The sequence below is a fragment of the Piliocolobus tephrosceles genome, chromosome 19 (assembly GCF_002776525.5).
Source record: "Piliocolobus tephrosceles isolate RC106 chromosome 19, ASM277652v3, whole genome shotgun sequence".
NCBI lineage: Eukaryota > Metazoa > Chordata > Mammalia > Primates > Cercopithecidae > Piliocolobus > Piliocolobus tephrosceles.
Window position 1 is genome coordinate 45,677,988 of NC_045452.1, and position 20,351 is coordinate 45,698,338.

At 49.5% G+C, this 20,351-nt stretch overlaps 2 protein-coding genes across 2 annotated transcripts in view; both read right to left on the reverse strand.

Annotated features, from left to right (window-relative positions):
- IFNGR2 (interferon gamma receptor 2) overlaps nucleotides 1-10,499 on the reverse strand; it is a 38,029-nt gene extending 27,530 nt beyond the window's left edge. The window contains exon 1 of the mRNA XM_023190669.2: nucleotides 9,604-10,499. Coding sequence (XP_023046437.1) covers nucleotides 9,604-9,685 — 82 coding nt within the window. The 5' untranslated portion in view covers nucleotides 9,686-10,499. The remainder of the gene's footprint in view (nucleotides 1-9,603) is intronic.
- Nucleotides 3,198-6,055, reverse strand: LOC111525335. The gene is made up of 2 exons (XM_023190681.2): nucleotides 5,309-6,055; nucleotides 3,198-3,491 (listed from the first exon to the last, which is right to left on the reverse strand). The coding sequence occupies exons 1-2, from the start codon at nucleotides 5,860-5,862 to the stop codon at nucleotides 3,488-3,490; spliced, it is 558 nt and encodes a 185-aa protein (XP_023046449.2). The 5' UTR covers nucleotides 5,863-6,055; the 3' UTR covers nucleotides 3,198-3,487.
- Nucleotides 10,500-20,351: the final 9,852 nt, after the last annotated feature.

Here is a 20,351-nt window from a genome sequence, read left to right on the forward strand (position 1 = left end):
AAAACCCCGTCTCTACTAAAAATACAACAAAACCCTGTCTCTACTAAAAATACAACAAACCCCGTCTCTACTAAAAATACTACAAACCCCGTCTCTACTAAAAATACTACAACAGACATGGTGGTGCACACCTGCAATTCCAGCTACTTGGGAGGCTGAAGCACAAGAATCATTTGCAACCGGCAGGCAGAGCTTGCAGTGAGCTGAGATCCGGCCACTGCACTCCAGCGTGGGCCACAGAGCAAGACTCTGTCTCAAAAAAAAATGTTGTAGGCCGGCTGCAGTGGCTCACGCCTGTAATCTCAGCACTTTGAGAGGCCGAGGTGGGTGCAAGCCTGGCCAAGATGGTGAAACCCCATCTCTAATAAAAATACAAAAATTAGCCAGCCATGGTGGTGGGTGCTTGTAGTCCAAGCTGCTAGGGAGGCTGAGGCAGAGAATTTACTTGAACCTGGGAGGTGGAGGCTGCAGTGAGCTGAGATCACACCACCACACTCCAGCTTGGATGACAGAGAGAGACTCCGTCTAAAAAAAAAAAAAAATTACTGTAATTAAGACAATGAACTTCCTAAACCTTCTTGCCTGTCGAGAAACTTCCTGAATAATACATCTGTAATATATCTGTAACTGCTTTTAATAAGCTTAAACTTCCCTGAAGGCAAGGAAATTATTGGTATGTTCTCCCACAAAATGAACCCTACTACCAACGAAAAAAATGAAGCTTATCCAACTGGACTAATGCGTTCATGGTCAAACCCCAAGTCTTACAATACAGTAGAGAACAATTATTCTTATTCCTGAGAGGGAATTCTTTAAAGAAGGAAATACACGTGCTTATAGAGGGCATTTTCACTCAACTGTCAAAATTTCATTTTCAAAACCTCAGCTTAGGAAAGCAAGGGGCATGTGCGAGAGCAAGAGGAAAAAATAACTACACATTTTCACATATAAGCATGACCTGAGCACTCTCCCTAGGCAGAGTCTCAAATGCCATATCTAATGGAGAAATCAGGCATTTAATCAAACTTCTATAACCACCTGAGTGCATACTGTCTAGTTCTTTACAGAAAAAGTTTGCCAATTCCTGGCACAGAGGGTAGAGTTCAGACTTGAGTAAGCTGAAAATCCTTTAAGATCTTATCTCGGCCGGGCACAGTGGCTCAAGCCTGTAATCCCAGCACTTTGGGAGGCCGAGATGGGCAGATCACGAGGTCAGGAGATCGAGACCATCCTGGCTAACACGGTGAAACCCCGTCTCTACTAAAAACTACCAAAAACTAGCCGGGATACAGGTGGCGGCGCCTGTAGTCCCAGCTACCTGGGAGGCTGAGGCAGGAGAATGGCATGAACCCGGGAGGCGGAGCTTGCAGTGAGCTGAGATCCAGCCACAGCACTCCAGCCTGGGTGACAGAGCAAGACAGACTCTGTCTCAAAAAAAAAAAAAAAAAAAAAAAGATCTTATCTCAAACAGATTAATCATCACCACTCCCTAAAATACCATACACTCTCTCCTACTTTATTTTGGACCTACATAATGTTGCATATTTTATTTCTTCTTCTTTTTTTCTTTTGAGACGGAGTCTCGCTCTGTCCCCCAGGCTGGAGTGCAGTGTTGCAGTGGCGTCATCTCGGCTCACTGCAACCTCAGCCTCCCGGGTTCAAGAGATTCCCCTGCTTCAGCCTCCTGAGTAGCTGGGACTACAGGCACCCGCCACCATGCTCGGCTAATTTTTGTATTTTTAGTAGAGACGGGGTTTCACCATATTAGCCAGGATGGTCTCGTTCTCCTGACCTCATGATCCACCTGCCTCGAACTCCCAAAGTGCTGGGATTACAGGCGTGAGCCACTGCAACCCAGCCTCTTCTACTTCTTTTTTTTTTTTTTTGAGATAGAGTCTTGCTTGGTCACCCAGGTTAGAGTGCTGTGGCGCGATCTCGGCTCACAGTAACCTCCACCTCCTGGGTTCAAGCGATTCTCCTGCCTCAGCTTCCCAAGTAGCTGGGATTACAGGCGCCAGCCACCACACCCAGTTAATTTTTGTATTTTTAGTAGAAACAGGGTTTCACCATCTTGGCCAGGCTGGTCTCGAACTCCTGACCTCATGATCCACCTGCCTCGGACTCCCAAAGTACTGGGATTACAGGTATGAGCCACCACGCCTGGCCTTTTCCTCTTTTCTTTAATCTGAAACTCCATGCTTCAAAACCAAGCTCAGTTTGTTCTTCCTCTATTGGACCTTCCTCAACTCTTCCTGACAAGTAGTGTCCTAAAACATTTAAAAATATTTCTATTCTAGTACTTTTGAAAAATCATGGCATACAGTATATGTGTATCTATTATAGTACGTATGATAATACAGACATTCTGGCAATGTCTCTAAGTAGAGTATTCTATACATTGACTGTCTTAATCATTTTTATACACTCAGGGCTAAACAGTAGGACCATTTAACAATGAGTAAAGAGGTGAATGAACAAACTCTGCCTTCCTGACCCATCCCACCACCTTTGATCTATCTATCCAAGATTCAGGCCTTTCAGACATTACGCATATTTAAGAATAGGAGGGGCTGGGTGCGATAGCTCATGCCTGTAATCCCAGCATTTTGGGAGGTTGAGGCAGGTGGATCACTTGAGGTCAGGAGTTCGAGACCAGCCTGACCAACGTAGTGAAACTCCACTAAAAATGTTTGGACGAAGGGAGGCAGGATGGTGCACTTCCGGGTTCTTCTTCACCACCAACTCTTCCCATGTGTGCGAGAATGCAGCTGACGCCCGGGAAGGTGCAGATTAATCAGGCATGCACCAGGTGATGTCAATCCGAGGAGACCAAGCTTTACCTGGTGGCACCTGCGGAGCGTCCCCCCTCCCCCGACATGCCCGTGCCCTGCCTATTGCCCTTCCACTCCTAGAAAAGTCGCTCCCAGCAGATGCGCCGGGGGCGGGCTTTCTCGGCCCCCACTCTCGTCGGGACTGTATTAGAAATTCCCCCCTCCCCCAGCTCCGGTCCCTGAAGCTAGATGACCAAAGAATAAATTTGCAGTTTTGCTTTTAGCCTTGCCTACTCACTGGTTCTTTTGTGCCCACTCTGGTGGTCTTAGAAAAACAAATCAAAAAATACAAAAATTAGCTGGGTGTGGTGGTGCACAACTGTAATCACGGCTACCTGGGAGACTGAGGCAGGAGAATCACTTGAACCTGGGAGGTGGAGTTTGCAGTGAGCCGAGACTGTGCCATTGCACTCCAGCCTAGGCAACAAGAGCAAAACTCCGTATCAAAAAACAAACAAACAAAAAATTAGGAAGATATCCTGAGTCTTAACAGCATAGTTTGATTAACATAAATCACACACAGATAATAAAATAAAATATAATTAACATTAATCATTTAATCTTGACAATTAAGGACTTACCCTTTAGGATCTTTCTATGGGGGGCGGGCATTATGATGAAAATCAATTAGGTGAACATCACTGATCCCACCTCCATCACCTTGCAGATGAGAAGCAAAAAAGCATTTTCTGATTCCTCAGCCATAACCAGGAAATTGTTCACTTTGGGAGGCTGAGACCAGGGGGATCACTTGAGGTTAGAAGTTCGAGACCAGCCTGGCCAACATGGTGAAACCCCGTCCCCAATAAAAATACAAAAATTAGCAAGGCATGGTGGCAGGTGCCTATAGTCCCAGCTACTTGGGAGGTTGAGGCAGGAGAATTGCTTGAACCTGGGAGGCAGAGGTTGCAGTGGGCCAAGATCGTGCCACTGCATTCCAGCCTGGGCGACAGAGTGAGACTCCGTCCCAAAAACAAAAAAAAACTGGACATCAAGTTATTGACCTAGATTATTTGGCTCTTCCTATCAAGAACGGTTTGACTTTCTAGGGAGTAAAATGGAAATATAACCTAGTTTGAAAGAATGGCTGAGAAAATTAAGAGGGGTAATGTATATAAAGCACTTGGCATCTCATCTGACCAATAAATGTTACTATCATGATCATTTATAAATGTGGCAAAAGCATTCCAACTACATGATATTTTCACTTGCTGAGATTATGAACACTCAGGATCGTACCCAGTGGACATTCATATGCAATGGTTTTTAAGTTGCTGGGGACTTACACTGTCTTTCTTGGTGGCCTCTAAGCATATGAGAAGTTTTGGCTGTTCAAGTCAGCAAATAATGATAAAAAATTCTGTGATACAGTACATAGCCAATCCCCTGAAAAAGTCTGCAGCAGCTGCTACAATTACAACTAGAAGCCTTAATTCCTCAACACTCAGGTAACTAGCTGAACAGTCAGTTGACTTACTGCACTTGTGCTGTTGGTTACATTTTTCTACCTAGAGCAAATGGCCACTACTTAACAGGGCATTGCTACAAATTGCCTCAGGTCCCGTATTTTATATATTCTACCCTTATACAACTCTAAGGGATAGATACTTTATATATTCTACCCTTATACAACTCTAAGGGATAGATACTATGTCTCCCTTTTAAAAATTTGCTTCCAGTGCCAGGCTGGGGGTTCACATCTACAATCCTAGCACTTCAGGAGGCTGAGGCGGGTGTATCTCTTGACCCCAGGAGTTCAAGACCTGCCTGGGAAACACGGTGAAACCCCATCTTTACAACAAATACAAAAATTAGCCAGGTATGATGGCGTGCACCTGTAGTCCCGGCTACTCAGAAGGCTGAGGTGGGAGGAAGGCTCGAGACTGAGAGGTTGAGGGTGCAGTGAGCTGTGATCATGCCACTGCACTGCAGCCTGAGCGATGGAGATACTATCTCAAAAAAAAAAAAAAAAAAGAAAAGTTTCCAACACTTTTTTTTTTTCTCTGACCATAAAAGCAATTTCAAAATTACACTGGTAAGTTATGGGAAAGTGTGAAAACCTTTCTACCACCCATTTGCCATATAATCATTGTGAATATTTTCACTTTGTGTTTTCACTTAAAAAGGGTTTCTCTTGAAAATATCCATTAGGTGTTTTTAAGCTGTTTAATATGAAAACGCTCAAATAGTTGCAAAATAGAGATTAATTTAAAGCACTACTACTTTTCTTTTCTTTTTTCTCTTTTTTGAGACTGAGTCTTGCTCAGGCTAGAGTGCAGTTGCCTGATCTCGGCTCACTGCAACCTCCGCCTCCCAGGTTCAAGCGACTCTCCTGCCTCAGCCTCCCAAGTAGCTGGGATTACAGGCGCCCACTACCATGCCCGGGTAATTTTTGTAGTTTCAGTAAAGACGGGGTTTTCAACATGTTGGCCAGGCTGGTCTCGTCTGGAACTTCTGACCTCAGGTGATCCACTCACCTGTGCCTCCCAAAGTGATGGTGAGAGGTGACAACGTGCTGGCGGCCCTCGTTGGCTCTCAGCACCTCCTCGGCCTCAGTGCCTACTCTTGTCGCGCTTGAGGAGCCCTTCCGCCCACTGCTGCACTGTGGGAGCTCCTCTCTGGGCTGGCCGAGGCCGGAGGCCGCTCCCTCTGCTTGCCGGGAGGTGTGGAGGGAGAGGCGCGGGCCGGAACCGAGGCTGCGCAAGGCGCTCGCGGGCCAGCGCAAGTTCCGGGTAGGCTTGAGCTCGCGGGGTCGCACTTGGAGCAGCCGCTGGCGCTGCCGGCCCCAGGCAGTGAGGGGCTTAGCACCTGGGCCAGCAGCTGTGGAGCGTGCGCCGGGTCCCCAGCAGTGCCAGCCCGTTGGCGCTGCGCTGGAAATCTCGTCGGGCCTCAGCTGCCTCGCCCTGTGCGAGGCAGGGCTGCAGACCTGCAGCCCGCCATGCCGGGGCCTCCCGGAAGCAGTGGGCGGGCTCCTGCACGGCCGAGCCTCCCGGAAGAGCGCTATACCCTGCTCTGTGGCGCCCCCTCCCATCAACCGCTCAAGGGCTGAGGAGTAGGGGGGTGCAGGGCACAGGACTGACAGGCAGCTCCGCCTGTGGCCCTGGTGCGGGATCCACTAGGTGAAGCCAGCTGGGCTCCTGGGTCTACTGGGGACTTGGAGAACCTTTATGTCTAGCTAAAGGGATTGTAAATACACCAATCAGCACGCTGTGTCTAGCTCAAGGTTTGTAAATGCACCAATCAATGCTCTGTATCTAGCTAATTTAGTGGGGACTTGGAGAACTTTTCTGTCTAGCACTCTGTGTCTAGCTAAAGGATTGTGAACACACCAGTCAGCACTCTGTGTCTAGCTCAAGGATTGTAAACACACCAATCAGCACCCTGTGTCTAGCTCAAGGTTTGTAAATACACCAATCAGTCCTCTGCAGCTAATCTAGTGGGGACTTGGAGAACGCTTATGTCTAGTTAAAGGATTGTAAATACACCAATCAGCACTCTGTGTCTAGCTCAAGGTTTGTAAACACACCAATCAGCATCCTGTGTCTAGCTCAAGGTTTGTAAACACACCAATCAGTGCTCTGTGTCTAGATAATCTGGGGAGGACTTGGAGAACTTTTATGTCTAGCTAGAGGATTGTAAATGCACCAATCAGCACTCTGTGTCTAGCTCAGGGATTGTAAACACACCAATCACCCCCTGTCAAAACGAACCAATCAGCTCTCTGTAAAACATACCAATCAGCACTCTGTAAAATGGACCAATCAGCAGGATGTGGGTGGGGCCAGATAAGGGAATAAAAGCAGACTGTCCGCCTCTACAGCAGCAAACTGCTTGGGTCCTGTTCCACACCCTGGAAAGCTTGTTGTTTTGTCTTTTGCAATAAATCTTGCTACTGCTCATTCCTTGGGTTCATGTGGTCTTTATGAGTTGTAACACTCACCTGAAGATCTGCAGCCTCGCTCCTGAGGCCAGCAAGACCACGAACCCACTGGGAGGAATGAACAACTCCAGATATGCCACCTTAAGAGTTGTAACACTAACCAGGAATGTCTATAGCTTCACTCCTGAGGCCAGCGAGACCATGAACCCACGAGAAGGAAGAAACTCCGAAGGAAGAAACTCCAAAGATATCCTAACATGAGAGGGAACAAACTCCAGACACCACCTTTAAGAACTGTAACACTCACTGCAAGGGTTTGCGGCATCATTCTGGAAGTCAGGGAGCCCAAGAACCCACCAATTCGGGACACAATGGGATTACAGGTGTAACCCACCGTGTCCAGCTGCTACTACTTTTCAAAGGAGCGACAGAGCCAGTTTTCTTTTGTTTTTGGTTTTTTTTTTGAGATGCAGTCTTGCTCTTGTCACCCAGGCTGGAGTGCAGTGGCATGATCTCAGCTTACTGCACCTCTGCCTCCTGAGTTTAAGTGATTCTCCTGCCTCAGCCTCCCAAGTAGCTAGGACACAGGTGTGTACCACCACACCCTGCTAATGTTTGTATTTTCGGTAGAGATGGGGTTTCATCATGTTGATCAGCCTGGTCTTGAACTCCTGACCTCAGGTGACCCACCCGCCTCGGCCTCCCAGTGCTGGGATTACAGGTGTGAGCCACTGAGCCCGGCTCTTTTTTTTTTTTTCTTTTGCAATGTCTCACACAGACCAAAACTTTTGTAGAATACAATAAAAGTTAATCGTTAGCAAGATGGACAGGCACCTGGATGTCGTGGCAACGTCAAACTTATAAGGTTTCTAAATGTATCTTTCAACCTCTGGACTCATTACAGGTAAGTCACAAACAGTCCACAGATCATCACTAGTCACTCCTCTCTGGTATGAAGTCACTCGCCTGCTCATCTCACACGAGGGCAATCATCAACTCCCATTAGGAGGCCTAGGGAAGGGGCACACACAGGTTGCTCTAGACTTCAAGCCAAGTGGAAGTGGAGTCAGGATTTGAACCCATCTATCTGACTACTATGGAAAAGCAGTTAATAATTTCCTCAAATGTAAGGCACCCCAGATCAAGGCGATACAGAACTTATGGGCCTTTGCAAGGAATGCCGGTAGAAGAAACAAACCCCCAACACAATGTTATCGAATGGGAAGAATCTTCTAAGTTCTCAAAACTAAGGGCTGTCCAAACTATGATATCACTCTCCCCACGGGAAAGAACCCAGCAAAACAAATGCAGGTACATACACAAGAATATTCTAACCACACATTTGTCATTAAGGTCTTTCCCCCTTTTTCTTTCTTTTTTTTTTTTTTTTTGTCTGAGACACAGTCTTGCTCTGTTGCCCAGGCAGGAGTGTGGTGGTGAGATCTTGGCTCACTGCAACCTCTGCCTCGGGTTTGAGCGATTCTCCTGCCTCAGCCTCTTGAGTAGCTGGGATTACAGGCAGGGGCTACCACACCCAGCTAAGTATTTTTAGTAGAGATGGGGGTTTCACCATGTTAGTCAAGCTGGTCTCGAACTGCTGACCTCATGATCCTGCCTCAGCCTCCCAAAGTGCTGAGATTACAGGCGTTGAGCCACCATGCCCGGCCTTCTTTTGGTTTTTATGTTTGGCTCATAAGCGTGGTCAATTGGTGTCAGAGGTTAAGGAGGCTGCCAGGTAAGAAGCTCTCTGGGTGGGTACAGAACCGGTTTTAAAAGCCTGGCTCAGCTGGGCACAGTGCCTCAAGCCTGTAATCCCAGTGCTTTCAGATGCCGAGGCGGCAGATTGCTGGAGTCCAGGAGTTCAAGACCAGCCTGGGCAACGTAGCAAGACCTCCTCTCTACAAAAAATACAAAAATTGGCCAGGCGTGGCCAATAATCCCACCTCCTCAGGAGGCTGAGGTGGGAGGATCGCTTGAGCACGGGAGGCGGAGGCTGCAGTAGCTGAGATGCTGCCAATGCACTCCAGCCTGGACGACAGAGCCACACCCTGTCTCAAATAATGAATGAATGAATGAATGAATGAATGAATGAATGAATGCCTGTCTCAGTTGACACTTTTCTTCTTCCGCCCAACACTGAAGGGACCCGGACAGTTCTGAGCCCTGCCTGAATGCTGCTGCCCCATCTCTGTGACCGAGGGAACTGTCTGGATTTCACACCCAGTGTCAAATATGCCCTAGGCCAAAGTCGGAATTGTGTCTGGGTCACCTGTCCAAGACCTGGGCCTTGCTCCACCGCTGCTTCTACAAAGGGACTGAGTCTAGCTTCCAGCCAGGCCTTCGGGAGGCACTGCAGCCGGGGACTAAGCGCGGTCTGGCCAGGCTGCAGAACCCGTGGCCAGTAGAGGCAGCCCCTGCCCAAGCCCTGGATTCAATGTGCTGCTGTTGTTCATTCCGAGAAATTCGGAGACTCTGGCTACGCTGGCTTTCCCGGCGCTGGCGCGCCGTTGGGGGAGGTGGCACAGCCGAGGGTGCCGGCTTCACGGAGGGGCAGCGAGTGTCCCCTCCCGGAGAGGGGTGTCCCGGTGGCCAGGACGCCAGGAGTGGTGCCCTACCGTCTTCCAGCTCCTGCCCACCTCCTGTCCGGAACTCCTGGCCGCCCACCCCAGCCCCGCTGCGGGCTCCCCGCGGGCCTCTATAGCCCTGGGCACCCCGCAGGTTCCCACCCGATCTGAGCACCCCGCAGATCCCACCCACCCGGAGCACCCCACAGATTCCCACCCAATCTGAGCACCCCGCAGATTTCCCCCATCCCCCGATCCGGGAGTCCCCCAGCCCCCACATGCTGCGGCTGCGCCCGCGTCCCGCCGCGAAGGCCCAGGCCCGGCTGACCTGACGGGGGCGCGGCGGCGGCGGCGGCGAAGACTCGGAGCAGCAGCAGCAGCAGCGGCGGCCACAGCCGCGTCGGTCGCATGGCCCCGGGCGCTCGGCGGCGGCTCAGGTCGCGGCCGGGGCCCCGCTGGGGGTCCGCGGAGCCGCTCACGTCGCCGCCGGGACCGCCATGGCGAGCGCAGGGCGCGCAGGGCCCGCCTCTTCCCGAGCGGCGGCGGGGCGTCCAGGCGGAGAGGACCCTGCTCGGCCTCCAGCGCCCCGCCCCGCCCCTGCCCCGCCCCTGCGCGGGACTTTCCCACTCCGGGGACCGCGGCCCGGGGGGCCTCTGCGGCGGCAGCGCTGGGACCCCACGCAGCCGGCCTACAGGAGCGCGGAGCCTCCCGGAACGTCCTGGAGACTGGAACCCCGCGGGACGCCCACCTTCGGGGGCCGCGATCCTTCCGGAAGGCCCTGCAAGACCTCGGCCCAGGCCCCGGGGCGTTCCCTGGAGCCCCCACCCTTCTTGACCCCACCTCACTCTCCTCTTGGGTGCTTGATCGCACAATTCGAGGATTCGCCCCTTTAGTCAAAATGTTTGCTTTAATAGCCCCCAAAGTACATATTAAGCTTTCACCTCCCCCTCGCCCTCCCATTTTTTTTTTTTTTTTTTTGAGACGGAGTCACCAGGCTGGAGTGCTGTGGCGCGATCTCGGCTCACTGCAACCTCCGCCTCCCGTCAACCCCCTTTTGAAAAGGGTTTTAAGAGGAAGGAGTTAGAAAGGGCCCAGTGAAGGAGGAGGTGGGGCTCTGGGGGCGAATGGGCTCTGAGCAGGGGGAGAGAGAGACAGAAACTTCCAGCATTTCGAAACGGCGTGGGGTTTGCCCGGGAGCCGGCCGCGGTGCACGAGGAGGAAGTCCTTTAGCAGCTGGGCAGCCGCAGGCCCGCTCCCCAGCCCGAGACTGCACCATGTCCAGTCTGACGCCTGTTGGGAGAGGGTTTTAAATCTGCCCTGTTCTTCCAAGATGCGTCATAAAGCTAGCGCAGCAAAGGAGGGACGCGGTGCGGGGAGACCAAGAATTTAAAAATAAGTCGTCCCGGGAGCCCACTGGACATGTTAGCAAAAATGGGTTTTGCAACATAGAGCTGTTACTTTGCTCTTCCCACATTCTTGTATTTCCTCCTTGTGAACTCTTTTGAAATTGGCCACGCTCGTAAAAATATGTGATGAAATACCTAGCAGACAATTGAATTATGCATTGGATATTTCCAGATACAGAGATGTATTTATATGTTACATGAAAAAAGCGGGCGATAATTTGGAATCACTTCAAAAATGATGCACTGATGCCAGGCATGGTGGCTCACTGAGCCTGTAATCCCAGCACTTTAGGAGGCCGAGGCGGGCGGATCCCATGAGGCCAGGAGTTGGAGACCAGCCTGGCCAACATGACTGAAACCCGTCTCTACTAAAAATACAAAAATTAGCCGAGCGTGGTGGCAGTCGCCTGTAATCCCAGCCACTGGGAGGGCTGAAGCAGGAGAATCGCTTGAACCCGGGAGGTGGAGGTTGCAGTGAGCGGAGAGGGCGCCACTGCACCCCAGCCTGGGTGACAGACCGAGACTCCGTCTCAAAAAAAAAAAAAAAAGCACTGAAAATGACATGATTGCAAGAAGGATTCCATTTTAAAACAAATAAATAAAATTAAAAGAAAACGACTGGGAGAAAGATGCCAACATACTAACAAGAAATCGGTTATAGGATCTCGCAAGTGTCATCTGCCTCAGGGGATGTAACCGAATGCTGGTTCAGTCGCTGGCTGCTTGCAGCGTCTAATTAACATGAGCGAGATGTGGTGGAAAGTGATTTTATTTCCCAAGCTAGCAAGGGGAAGTGGTTGGATTCGTATCCCCAAAGCAATCACCTTGAATTGTGAGGTATGGGGAGTGGGAAAGGCAAGGGTTTAAAAAGGGAAAACGATGTGGAAGTCAGGCAAGGATTATGCTAAGTACAATGTCTGTCTCTCTTGTTCCAGGGGCTGTCTTGGGTCCTAGTCTACTGAAAGCGTGGGCTGGCTTCATCTCAACAATGGCTGGATTCTTAATTAGACGCTTTGAGGTCATATCTGGAATTTTGCAGCAGGAGCTCCAGGCTTGGTCTGTGTCAAGCTTAGCGTCTGGAACCTCTAAGAAGGCACATAACTAGACACGAGCATACAGTTAGATAAATGTGAAGGGAGTTTATACTGTGAAGAAGGGAGGGATGTGGAGCCCATTTTAAGGCTAAGGAAAAGGCTTCTGCAGTTTGCTTCAAGGTTACATCTTTGATGGCTGGGTGCGGTGGCTCACACCTGTAATCCCAACACTTTGAGAGGCTGAGCCAGGTGGATCACCTGAGGTCGGGAGTTCAAGACCAGCCTGGCCAACATGGTGAAACCCGTCTCTACTAAAAATACAAAAATTAGCCAGGTGTGGTGGCACGTGCCTGTAATCCCAGCTACTTGGGAAGCTGAGACAGGAGGAAGGTGGAGGTTACAGTGAGCTGAGATCATGCCATTGCACTCTAGCCTGAGCCACAGAGCAAGACTCTGTCTCAGAAAAAAAAAAAAAAAAAAAAAAGTAACTTGTTTGTTTTCTCATTCTAAAGAAATACTTTTGGCCAGATGTGGTGGCTCACATCGGTAATTCCAGCACTTTGGGAGGCCGAGGCGGGTGGATCATCTGAGGTCAGGAGTTCAAGACCAGCCTGGCCAACATGGTAAAACCCCATCTCTACTAAAAATACAAAAATTAGCCAGGCATAGTGGCAGGTGCCTGTAATCCCAGCTACTTGGGAGGCTGAGGCATGAGAATTGCTTGAACAGGGGAGGTGGAGGTTGCAGTGAGCTGAGATAGGGCCACTGTGCTCCAGCCTGGGTGGCAGAGTAAGGCACCATCTCCGGGGAAGAAAAAAAGCAATACTTTGGTGCCTAATTTTATAGTGAGTTGTGTATTTGTTTATAAACGGGGCTCCATATATTATATACACTTCAGCCCTACAAACCCTGCATTTGCACCATTCCTTTCCATTAATTCCTTACCTCCTAATCAGTTGACCTTTCTGAAGCGTTTCTAATAGCCTAGAGGGGCTCCTCTTGCCTCCCTCAGGAGAGTGGGCAGGGGATGGCAGAAAGAAGCCAACATTTTTTATCAGCCAGTGGTGCTTCTCTAGGTATTATAACACCCAGATCTCCCAGTTAGGCAAGCAATGGCTGTCCCATGGGGACACGAGCAGAGTTCAGTGACTTGGCCTGTAGTGGGTTTGCACTGTGGTAGGTCTGCTAAACTGTAACTGCATTTCCTAGAATTCCCCTTCCTGAAAAGTTCTGAGGTAACATGGGCAGGGAAGGATGTTTGTGTGTGTCTTAGTCCATTTTCTATTGCTTATAACTGAGTATCTGAAGCTGGGTCATTGATAAAGAAAAGACATTTATTTCTTACAGTTTGGGAGGCTGAGAAGTCCAAGGTCTAGGGACTGCACTGGTGAGGGCCTTCTTGCTGATGGAGATTCTCTGCAGAGTCCTAAGGTGGTCAGGGCATCACATGGCAAGGGGGCTGAGGGTGCTAAGGTACTCAGATCGGTCTTCCTCTTTTTTTTTTTTTTTTTTTCTTTTGAGATGGAGTATCACTCTGCTGCCCAGGCTGGAGTGTAGTGGTACGAGCTTGGCTGACTGCAACCTCTGCCTCCCAGGTTCAAGCAATTCTCCTGCCTCAGCCTCCCAAGTAGCTGGGATTACAGGTGCCTGCCACCACACCAGGCTAATTTTTGTATTTTTAGTAGAGATGGTGTTTCACCATGTTGCCCTGGTCTTGAACTACTGACCTCAAGTGATCCACCTGCCTCGGCCTCCCAAAGTGTTGGGATTACAGGAGTGAGCCACCGCGCCCATCCCCTCTTTTATAAAGCCCCCAGTCCCACTCCCATGATAACTCATTGGTCCATGAACCCATTAGTCCATGAATGAGTCCACCCATCCATGACGGCAGGATCACCATAACCAATCACCTCTGAAAGGCCTCATTCCTCCATACTGCCATATTGGGAATTAAATTTCCAGCATGTGGAATTTGGGGACACATTCAAACCCTAGCAATGTGCAAGACTTGGAAGATGGAAGGAAAGGTGCAGCCATATTCCTTTACCCTTGGGAGGCTGGGGCAGGGCACAAGGCATCCATCTTTGCAGCTCATGACCTGTGGCTTCTCTGCTGACGTCCTAGATGGCGGGAATACAGACATGCTCCAGGCTCCTCCAGCTCCTGGTGGATCTCGTGTGGTCGTGTAAGTTGGAGGTGTGGAGATGGAGAGCAACTGAGGCGGGTGGCAGCTGAACCTTAGATTTCAGCTTGTCCCTGCTTCCTCCACCTCTTGTCCACCTTCTCTTCCTGGCCTTCCGCCCTGAGGACTTCAGGCTCCAGCACTGGACAGGGGGAAATGGCCTCTCCTGGACCGTGCACACATCTGTCATGTTTATGTGAGGTCAAATCTCTATAACAACACACACACACAAACACACACACACATCACATGATGCTTTTGCTTGTTGGATCAAAACCTGGCTGATCATGCCCCAAATCACACAGTCAATGAGTGGCTGTGTGGTCTCCTAGCCAGGCCTGTCTAGTGCCAAAGCCCCCCGCATTTCACAGCAAACTTCTCATCATGCTGTTCCGTTTTCTTGCAGTGAGGCTCAGCTCTGCCCAATCAAGCGCTCCACAGCTCCCCAAGACCCAGCTATTCCGTCAGTGAGTCTTTGAAGTTTTACTTTGTGAAGGTCACATGTGCCCTACTTGTCTGCCTCTTCCTCTGCTGTTCACCCCAGCTGTTTGCGCCTCTCCCTGCCTTCATCTCTAACGCCTCCCCCGCCCCCTACTCCTGCCATACCCACAGTCCAAATTGTACAACTTCTGGACTCCACTTCCTGAGAACTCTATCGCCTTCTCTGACTACCATCTTCCCCTGTTTGTCCGTTTTGTGGGGATTGACACAGTCAAAGGCAGGGCCACTGACACCGTGAGGGAGTGGGTGACTGTCTTTCCTGTATTCAACAGAGCTGTAAGAGCTCTGAGCTCAAAGTAGGCCTTGATCATTGCCAAGTGGGGCCTTGATATGTGACTTGGTGCCCCTTGTTCCAAGAAATTCCAGGATCAAGGTCAGAGGAATTGGCATGTTGGCGAAAGGATGACTTCCCTTAGGTCTCCGGTGATGGGATGGCTTTTCTCACTGTTTGTCATGGGCCTCAGCCCCCTCCCTTCACCAGCCTACACTTGTTGCATTTCTACTTCCCCAGTGAGGCCGTCACAAAACATCATTCGAGTAATACCCAGTCTTTTCTAGTCTTATGCCTCCTGTCTGGGACCCTCACAACAGTAACTATCACACATACAGCATTCTACATTTCATTCCTCCTGGAAACAGGGAATGAATGATATCCTGTTTTTTTTTTTTTGAGCCAGAGTCTTGCTCTGTCACCCAAGCTGGAGTGCACTGGCGTGATCTCGGCTCACTACAACCTCCATCTCCCAGATTCAAGCAATTCTCGTGTCTCAGCTTCCCGAGTAGCTGGGATTACAGGCACGCACCACCGCGCCTGCCTAATTTTTGTATTTTTAGTAGAGACGGGGTTTCACCATGTTGGCCAAACTGGTCTTGAACCCCTAGCCTCATGTGATCCACCCGCCTCGGCCTCCCAAAGTGCTGGAATTACAGGCGTGAGCCACTGCGCCCGGCCGATATCCTGAAATTTGTCAGGGAGAAGAGACAACAGGCAGAGAAAAGAAAATCTTCCAGTTCCTTTTTAACTCCTTGAAAAACAGGAGACTCCTACACTTTAAGTATATGAAGCTTTAATATTCCTGACCTTGGTACATTCGAAAAGCACCCACAACCCCAGGGCCGCAGCCCAGGATCTGGGAAGCTGCCGGTAATAACTGGGAGGCCCAGACCTGGGATTTTTTTTCATGAGTTCTCAGGACAGGACTCGTATAATGAATCGTCTTGGGTTTTGTAATTCAGAAAAACTCAAACCATTCCCCATTTCCTGGAAGGATTAAGAGCCTATCATTTTTTCTGTGTGTTTAAATGTGCTCTTCGACTGAGTACAGTGGCTCACTCCTGTAATCCCAGTGCTTTGAGAGGCTGAGACAGGAAGAATCCCTTGAGCCCAGGAGCTGGAGACCAGACTGGGCAACATAGCAAGACCTTGTCTCTACAAAACATTTTTAAAAATAAAAATTAGCTGGGAATGGTGGACTGTGCCTGTAATCCCAGCTGCTCAGGAGGCTGATACGGGAAGATTGCTTGAGCCGAAGAGTTTGAAGCTGCAGTGAGCTATGGTCGCGCCACTGTACTTCAGCCTGGGTGATAGAGCAAGACTCTCTCTCAATAATAATAATTTTGCACTCTGGGATCCTGCAGACTTCCAGGAAAAAGCTGGCAGCTTGGGCATGAGTAGGAGCAGTTTATTAACCAAGGGCTCAGGCTAGGTAGCAGCTGCTGGAAGGCAGTGGTCAGCAACCTTCTTGGCACCAGGGACAAGTTTTATGGAAGACAGTTTTTCCAAGGACCAGGCAGCGGGGCAGAAGGGAATGGTTTCGGGATGATTCAAGCACATTCCATTTGTTGTGCACTTTATTTCTATAATTATTACTTTATAAGATATAACGAAATAATTATAAAACTCACCGTAATGTAGAATCAGCGGGAGCCCTGAGCTTGTTTTCCTGGAACTAGGCAGTCCCTTCTGAGGGTGATGGGAGACAGTGACAGATCATCAGGCACTAGATTCTTATGAGGAGTGTGCGACCTAGATCCCACTCATGTGCAGTTCACAATAGGGTTCAGCTCCTATGAGAAGCCAGTGCCTCTGCTGATCTGACAGGAGGCAAAGCTCAGGCGGTCGTGAGAGCAATGGGGAGCAGCTGTAAACACAGAGGAAGCTTTCCTTGTAGCTCACCCCTGTTCATGAGCGGCGGATGGGGACCTCTTCTGTAAGCCACAGCCAGGAGGAGGCCCATGGGGCATCTGATGAGTCACTACAAGGCTGTGGGCAAACAGGGAGCTATGCCCATATCCTCTAATAAGAAGAGGTACCATTTATTGACCTCCTGCCATCCCTCACAACACATCTATGAGGTAAGGGTAGTGGCCATTTATCTTGATTTCTGACTGTCCAGCATCTTTTGAATGCTTTTGCTGTACTGGGAGGATTTTCAGTCTTGTGAGTATTCACTGCTTCCAGAAAATTCAAATTCCCAACCTCCCTTGCAGCCATGCTTTCCAGCCCATATCAACCCCACCTTCTGTAGGAGCGTCCTCCCACTATAGACCTTCGCTGGACCCAAAATCACGCACGATTTCACCTCAAAGAATCACCTGGAGCTCCCTACACACCCCCAATTCCTTGGCAATTTTTCATGAGGGACATCAGTTCCATATAACCCAAAGAATCTAATGTCACATATTCTAAAAGTGAAAAACACTTCTTATTCTAACTCTCTTTCTTTGCAAACATACATATGAATACTCTTTCAGATACATTCTTTGCCTTGTTTATTGTGACTGTCTTTGCTTTTAAAAAACATATTTGAATATTTTTTCCAAACATGTATTTTGATTTGATTACTGCTACTTTTTGGGTTTAGAAAGTGTGTACTTGAACCTCTTGTAAATCTTGTATTCTCTGGGTTTGATCACCTTCAAAAGCACGACTTCCTCGTGTGTGTGTGTGTGTGTGTGTGTGTGCGTGTGCGTGTGTGTGTGTGTGTGTGTATGCATGTATATACGTGTCTTGGAAAGGGTTTGGTCTTTGGCTATGCCAATGTGTAAAAAAAGAGCCCATAGGCCGATTGCAGTGGCTTACACCTGTAATCCCAGCACTTTGGAGGGCCGAGGCAGTGGATCTCACGAATTTGAGATCAGCCTGGTTAACATGGTGAAACCCTGTCTCTACTAAAAATACAAAAATTAGCCAGGTATGGTGGCCCATGCCTGTGATCCCAGCTACTCGGGAGGCTGTGGGAGGATTGCATGAACCCAGGAAGCGGAGGTTGCAGTTAGCTGAGATCGTGCCACTGCACTCCAGCCTGAGCAACAGAGCGAGACTCTGTCTCAAAATAAATACGTTAAATATATATTAAATATATTAAATATATATTAAAAAGAGTCCATAAAACAAAGATGTGAAAAACAGAAGTGAAGATGTCACTGGCTTCTGCCTGATTGGTGCTCATTTTATGTAGATTGTTAAGGAAATAGCAACAGTCACTATCTCAGAAACGCCTGTGCTTGCCTTGCCACAGCATAACCATACCATGGGAATCAGTCTCAGTGAATTCAATCCCTGTTTTTCAACCACACGCAAGTTGCCAGTCTGCGTTTCTGGTAACAGAACTGCATTGCCACACTGACGGGGTGCAATACTAGCCACAAATGAAGAAACTCGATGTTTTCATTTTCTCAGGAAGCCTGCCTGGGAGCACGTGGGTGACCTCCAGGGGATTTTGAACTGCTGGGGCCACACTAGGGGACTTCACCCTTCCATGTAGGACTCTCAAGGTGCAGGGATCCAGGGTGAGGATGCCCAGCTCAGAGATGGGTAAGCTGGTCTCTTCCGCCAGTGCACCCTGTGATGCCTGGCTGGGCCCCCGGTTCTTGGAAGCTGGATTAGTTTCCTATGGCTGCTGTAATGCATCCCCACAAACTTAGTGGCTTAAAACAAAAATTCGTTCTCTTATACTTTTAGAAGTCAGAAATCCCAAATGGGGCTGGGTGTTCATGCCTATAATCCCAGCACTTTGGGAGACTGAGGTGTGAGGATCCAGCCTGGGCAACATAGCAAGACTGTCTCTACAAAAAATAAAACATTAGCCAGGCACGGTGATGGGCACCTGTAGTCCTAGCTACTCAGGAGGCTGAGTTGGGAGGATCACTTGAGCCCAGGAGTTCGAGGCGCAGTGAGCTACGATTGCACCACTGCATTCCAGCCTGGGTGAGACCCTGTCTATAAAAAAGAAAGGGACATCAGTTCCATATAACCCAAAGCCTGGGTAACAGAATGAGACTCTATCTATAAAAAAGAATAGGAAAAGAAAGGAAGGGAGGTGGTGCATGCCTGTAGTCCCAGCTACTAGGGAGCCTCAGATAGGAGGATCTCTTGAATCCAGGAGGCAGAGATTGCAGTGAGCCAAGATGGTGTCGCTGCACTGCAGCCTGGGCAACAGAGTGAGACTCTGTTTCAAAAAAAAGAAAAGAAGAAAAAAAAAAAAAACGGAAGGAAGAAAGAAAGAGAGAAACCCAAAACGGATTGACAAGGCTATGGTCCTTCCAGAGGCTCTGGGGAAAATCAGTTCCTTGCCCTTTGCAGCTTCTAGAGAGGCTGCCACATTCCTTTTGTCTTTTCTTTTCTTTTTTTTTCTTGTTTTGGGACGGAGTCTCACTCTGTCTCCCAGGCTGCAGTGCAATGGTGTGGTCTGGGGTCACTGCAACCTCCGCCTCCTGGGTTCAAGCGATTCTCATGCCTTAGCCCCCATAGTAGCTGGGATTACAGGCGCATGCCACGAGGCCCGGCTTTTTTTTTTTTTTTTTTTTTTTTAATGTATTTTTAGTAGAGATGGGGTTTTGCTCTGTTGGTCAAGCTGGTTTTGAACTCCTGACCTCAGGTGATCCGCCCGCCTTGGCCCCCCAAAGTGCTGGGATTACAGGCGTGAGCCACCGCGCCTGGCTGCATTCCTTAACTCATGCTCCCTACTTCCATCTTCAGGCCATCTTCAAACCACCCTAATCTCTGCTTCTATCCCCACCCTTCCTCCTCGGACCCTCCTGCCTGCCTCTTCCCCATGAGAGGACCCTTGTGATGACATTGGGCCCACCCAATAATCTAGAATCATCTTTCCATCTTGAGACCCTTAGCTTAGATGTCTGCCAACTCCCCTTTATCACGGAAGGCAACAGATTCACAAGTGTTGGGGGTTAGGTTGTGAACATCTCTGGGGGTCATTATTCAGCCCACCATGGGGGCTACACAGAATGACACTGGACAGATAGGTGGCAGCTGTCAGCGTCTGGACCTTGGACTCTTTGCCCCACTTCCATCTTGGCCTGTTCCCTTCACCCCTGCCCAGTGTGCATGCACACACACACACACACACACACACAACCCCCACTCCCCCCACACACACACCCAGAGCCTGGCAGCCCTAGGCTACCACCACGCCAGCATTCCCCTCCTCTCAAAATCTGCAGGCCTGTGGCCTCTGCAGGGCTACATTTCCTGGGGCTGATTTTTGCCCTTTTCTTGTTAAATTCAGTGTATTGTTAAATTAGCTTAGTCAAAGGCTGCCTTCAGCTAAGGAGGAGGTAGAAATATTAAAATTGCTTTCTGGGGCTAGGGATTCAGGGCAAGTGGGGGTGGAAAGGAGTTGCTGTACTTCTTGAATAATCTATCCAAATCCATTTATGGACAAGACTACAATTTTCTGGTTGTGTAAAGGTAACAGTGGGACCTGGCCTGGGCAGTGTGGCCAGTCATTAGTTCTACAGGAGGGAGGGAGAGGTTACCGGGACAGCAGGGTTCTTTATTTAATTCCTTCCTCTCCACAAACAATTCTGTCTGGGTACACATTCCCCTTGCAGAGGCTCATGCCAGGACTAAGGCTTCCAGGGAGAGCTGGCGTGTGGTGTAAGGATCCAAGTCTCCTGGAGCTCAGGCACGGTGGCTCACACCTGTAATCCC

Bases quoted from the DNA above. Each gene is read 5' to 3' on its own strand.
- LOC111525335 (XM_023190681.2), bottom strand. From the start codon at position 5,862: ATGGGAGGGGGCGCCACAGAGCAGGGTATAGCGCTCTTCCGGGAGGCT.